The 4,569-nt window shown below is 38.6% G+C and overlaps 1 protein-coding gene across 1 annotated transcript in view; it reads right to left on the reverse strand.

The window, feature by feature from the left end:
* Positions 1-4,336, reverse strand: part of ATL2 (atlastin GTPase 2) — a 59,319-nt gene extending 54,983 nt beyond the window's left edge. The window contains exon 1 of the mRNA XM_040551845.1: positions 500-4,336. Coding sequence (XP_040407779.1) covers positions 500-623 — 124 coding nt within the window. The 5' untranslated portion in view covers positions 624-4,336. The remainder of the gene's footprint in view (positions 1-499) is intronic.
* Between the last annotated feature and the right edge of the window lie 233 nt (positions 4,337-4,569).

The following is a 4,569-nucleotide window of genomic DNA, read 5'->3' on the forward strand; positions in this document are numbered from 1 at the left end:
GCTAGAAATAATACCTTGCCACGTGAACACATCTGATCACCCCTCACCACAAGTGCCAGTTTTAATGGTGCAGCTGAGAACAAGGTATTATTTTACTAGCGACCTGGCACGTCTAGGGTGAAACAGGTGAGGCAAAAAAAAAAAAAAAAGAAAGCAAATCCCTTGGTTTACAGATGAAGAATGACACCAAGAATTTCTCAGCTCAGCTTTCCTTTGTGAATATTAGCATTTTTCCCAGTCCAGTTGACTCCCAGACAACTTATTACGGAAGTAGATGGGATGAGGGTAGATTAGTTTAAAACACGTGGTCTTAACAATTAAGAGGAAAAAATGGCATAAGCTAGAAGAAATGAAAGAAGTGCAAATAACCTCACTTCTAAGACAGGATGGCCTTTAAACACATGCAGCCACTTCATGTGGCAGCAGTTTAACATCCACCTCTCATCCTTGCCAGCACCCGAACCAGAAGACAAATGCCAGTCCAGTGAACTATGCTCACCCCTTGTTCCTTTGTGCCTCCTTTCCATGGGTCTCACAGCAGCTGTTGTCTCTTGCTTAGACTGGATTGTCCACACACTCTTGAATTCCACAACAAACCAGGTGAGACAATTTACTTCTAGCATGCTTTTATTCACAGAGGCCTTTCTCAGTCTTAGAACAACGCAACCTACAATATAGAACAGTATTGGCAGCGAACCAACACACCTGAAGCACTCTGGGGAGCACCAGACTGCAGTGGTGACGACAGATTTTTTTCCTTTCTTTGGGACTGTTACTACCAGAGAATCTAAATCAAGATCTGTTTTGTTTAAGACTGACAGATTTTTGCATTTAGCCACATATACAGAGGGCAGTGTCAGCTCCTCTATGACACTACGCCAGGGTTTGGTCAGAGCATCAAACACGACAGCTGCAATATGTAATTACTGCAAGGCAAATCTTACAGCAGGACACTCCTAAGTTACCTTTGAGATTCCAGATCTGTGAAGGTGGAAGGCTCTCAGCTTCAGCACAGCTGCATCTAGTTTAAGGTCAATAATCAGAAGAATTATATTTTCTGCATCAGGAACTCTTAACAGAAAGTGGAGCCCATAACCAGCTTTTATTTTCCCATACCTCCTTGCACACTATTTCTAGACAAGGCCGTGCCAATGCAAACAAGATTATTTTTTAATACCACCTCTGTAATTGCCAAAAGGGAATAAACCAACAGATTGGGTAGACATAAAAAGTTGGAGTATCCAAAAATACCCGAGTAGCTACCGATGTAAGAATACAAGGTATTTTCAAAAGAAGACTCAAGAAAATCCAAAAGATATTTAAACACATCCCAGAAGCGGAAAAAGAAGTGAGCAAGTGTGTTTGTGTTCTCAGACTCCAATGTATTATTTAAAAGAAGAGACTGAATGTCTCCTGCTAAGACATCATAATATTCAAACAAATTCAAGCTCTGTTCACAAGGAAACACACAGCAGGAAAAGGAGCAAGTTGCATTTAATTACAATAGAGGGTTTCAGCCAGTTACAAGCCAGCTTACCCCAAACATCCCCTACTAAAAGACAGAATTAGCAACATCACATTAAGTTGTATCATTCCTTTCATGAAGTAAAACACCCGAACATTTCCTGAATGGTTTCTTTTAAATCTTTTCTTATATCACCCTAGTGATACACACTATCTTGCTGTGGTGGTATAGAAAGTCAAAAAGCAACTCTTCCCAATTCTTGCATGTAAGGGGAAATAAGTACAAAGAAAGATTAGAGTATCATGAGAGAAGATGAACAGATCTCCACTTCAATGTATCACTTACTTCCAATGAAAGGTGATCAATTAGAAAAAATAACCTTTTTTTTTTAAACAGTGGAACAGACGTGAATATATTACAGCGTGAATGCAAGCTGCTTGCAAGCAAGAAATATGCATAGCAGCGTTCACTATTTTGCATATATGGCTTATGCAAAAGGGACAGAAAAAACTGCATTGAGAGACCTTAGTACTTTAATTTTAATCTAACAAATACAGTAAGTGGTAGGCTGCCAAATTGCACACAAACGTCACTCCCCTTGGAGCAACTCTTTACCTGCCCCACTGCTTTGGCTCTATTCTAAAGAGCAAGATTACAGGTGAACACAGACCTCGATTTTGAAAGGAGGAGACCAACCTCATTCCTCCCTGAGGACAGCTATCTATCCTTGTGGGCCCAGGAATTGACATCATTTTCTTTTTACAGCCAGAGACCAACAAGGAATTTTTCATGTTCTCAACTTTTACATGAAGAAGATGATTATTTTATGTAGGAAGAAGGTTAAACAATTTCTCAGTCTCTACTCTTTTCTTCCCCGCATGGCACAGGCTACTCATTTTGCAAAACAGGGACTTCCAGTTGGTATCACGCCCTCTCAGGTACACCAAGAACTAGTCTGTTTTCGGTTTGATCTGAGCAGCCACAGGAAAGATGCTGTTCACCTGAGCATCTTAGGCACTGAATGCTGTGATCCACTGAGGATACAGAAACATTAAAGTGCTTTTTTTTCTTTTTCAAACCTGAATGCTCTTAGGGTCACATCCTACATCCCAAACTGGACCAACAGATAACATACTATTTTTAATGCTTAACTGCAAACCACTTGACTTCCGAAACAACATTAATACAAATAGCAATGCAAGTTATGACAGAAGAAACTGGTTTCCACAGAACATTCAAGGTGATGGAAGAGAAATGAATGACTGGGAGAGACGTTTCACAATTAAACCACTAGGCAGCACAGAACACTAGCACCCAGCACTTCTGTTGGCAAGTAGCTGGCTATGGCACATAGCCTTCCAGGCTAGAGTTCTCTGGAAGCAGTTTCTGGGAGAAAAGCACTAAGGCTGAAAGAGCGCTAGCAGTGCCACTACAGTGCAAGTCTGTTTGCCATCTTCCAGACTAGCAGCCGGTATTATTCCAAACCTTATGCAGAAAGAGTTGCCAAAGAGTAGCAGTCCTTCAGTTCCCAGTTCAGATGTATTAGAAGCCTGCTTTGAACTCCTGAAATACTCATTACCTGGAACATGAATAAAATGGAGGCAGACAGGATGAAAATGAATCATAGTTGATGGGAAAACCTGAAGAACAGCTGACATTTCCCCTGGTGTCATTAAGTGTATTTGCCTTGAAATTAAAAACGGGGAAAATCTAGTCTGTATTTAAGAACATGTGCAATGCCCACAGTCTGTAAACATACTGCAACATACTTTCTCAAGGACAAGCATACTGCATTAATATAATTTTGCATAAAGGATGGATACGGATAAAATCCATAAAGACAGAATGAAGGACTTGTGTGGTAAAAGAAAATACCTGATGAAATAACTTATTTTGATCACTAAGAGTGGAACTAAAAGAGGCACTAGACACTTTGCTGCAAATTCAGAAAGGGGAACAAGCACAAGGCCTGGGACAAGAGCTCCCAGACTTCCTGCTTGGATTGCTATTTCTGGGGGCTGGGCCCAAACAAGATGCAACTTCAGCTCTAGAAGAGAGAACTGAGGTGCCGAAGTACTGGGACACAAATAAATCATTCTCCCCAAAGTGAAAAATTTCTCATCTCACTAGTTTCACATCACATCACATCACATGATTAGGGTTATATTATCTGAACCCCACAGAGACAACCTCAGTTTAAGTGAGAGGCTAGTCAAGTCTATTCACCCTATAAATCCTTCCATCGTTGTTACAAAGGTATAAGATAAATCGGACAAAAGCAAACATTGATGTAAGTATCCAGCGTAAATGAAATCAACAATCCAGGTATGGTGGGGGCTTGCTTTTTGTTTTAACTTTTTCCACCACCTTAATTTCTATTGTAAATAATCTTCTGTTCTCATATATCCAACTTTTACCATTTAATAAGTCATAATAACTACTTAAAAAAAATTCAAAAAGGATATGTTAAACACCAAGATTTAAATTTAAGTTATGGAAAATGAGGATGAACACACTGATACAAGCTTGCAATTTTAATTTTAAAAAGGCCCCTATGGTGGGACTAGCTATAGATGCCATCATGCTAATGCAAACTGAAAATAGTTTTTTTTTTAAAAAAAAACAAAAACACTATAAATAAGTATGAATTCACACCATACACACGTACAATTAATAATTTTCTGTTAGCTTTGTCTGAACTATAAATCAAGTAAGTCCACACTACTAAAAATTCAGTATGTGCAACATTAACCTGATTAAAGCGCTTTATAAATACAAGCTTTTAGAATTGCAACATACTTCACCACTTAACATACTGAAAAACAAGTTCTACATTTAAAATTCTGATGTAACAGTTCTATCTGCCAATTAAGACTACAAATGGAAAAATACTTGCTAATCTTTAACATTATCGGAAATGCAAATATATTTCAATTTTGGAAGAAAACAATCAACGTTTTAAGGTCTGAATGGTACACTACCTTGTTTACGCTACTGGTGTTTCTTTAGAGATCTGAAGATACTACACTAACGAAAGACAGACTTTGTAGTAAGCTTACAACATGTATTTCTTAGAGGCAAAAAGAAAAAAAACCTGTTTAGTA

The sequence above is a fragment of the Cygnus olor genome, chromosome 3, assembly GCF_009769625.2.
Source record: "Cygnus olor isolate bCygOlo1 chromosome 3, bCygOlo1.pri.v2, whole genome shotgun sequence".
Lineage (NCBI taxonomy): Eukaryota > Metazoa > Chordata > Aves > Anseriformes > Anatidae > Cygnus > Cygnus olor.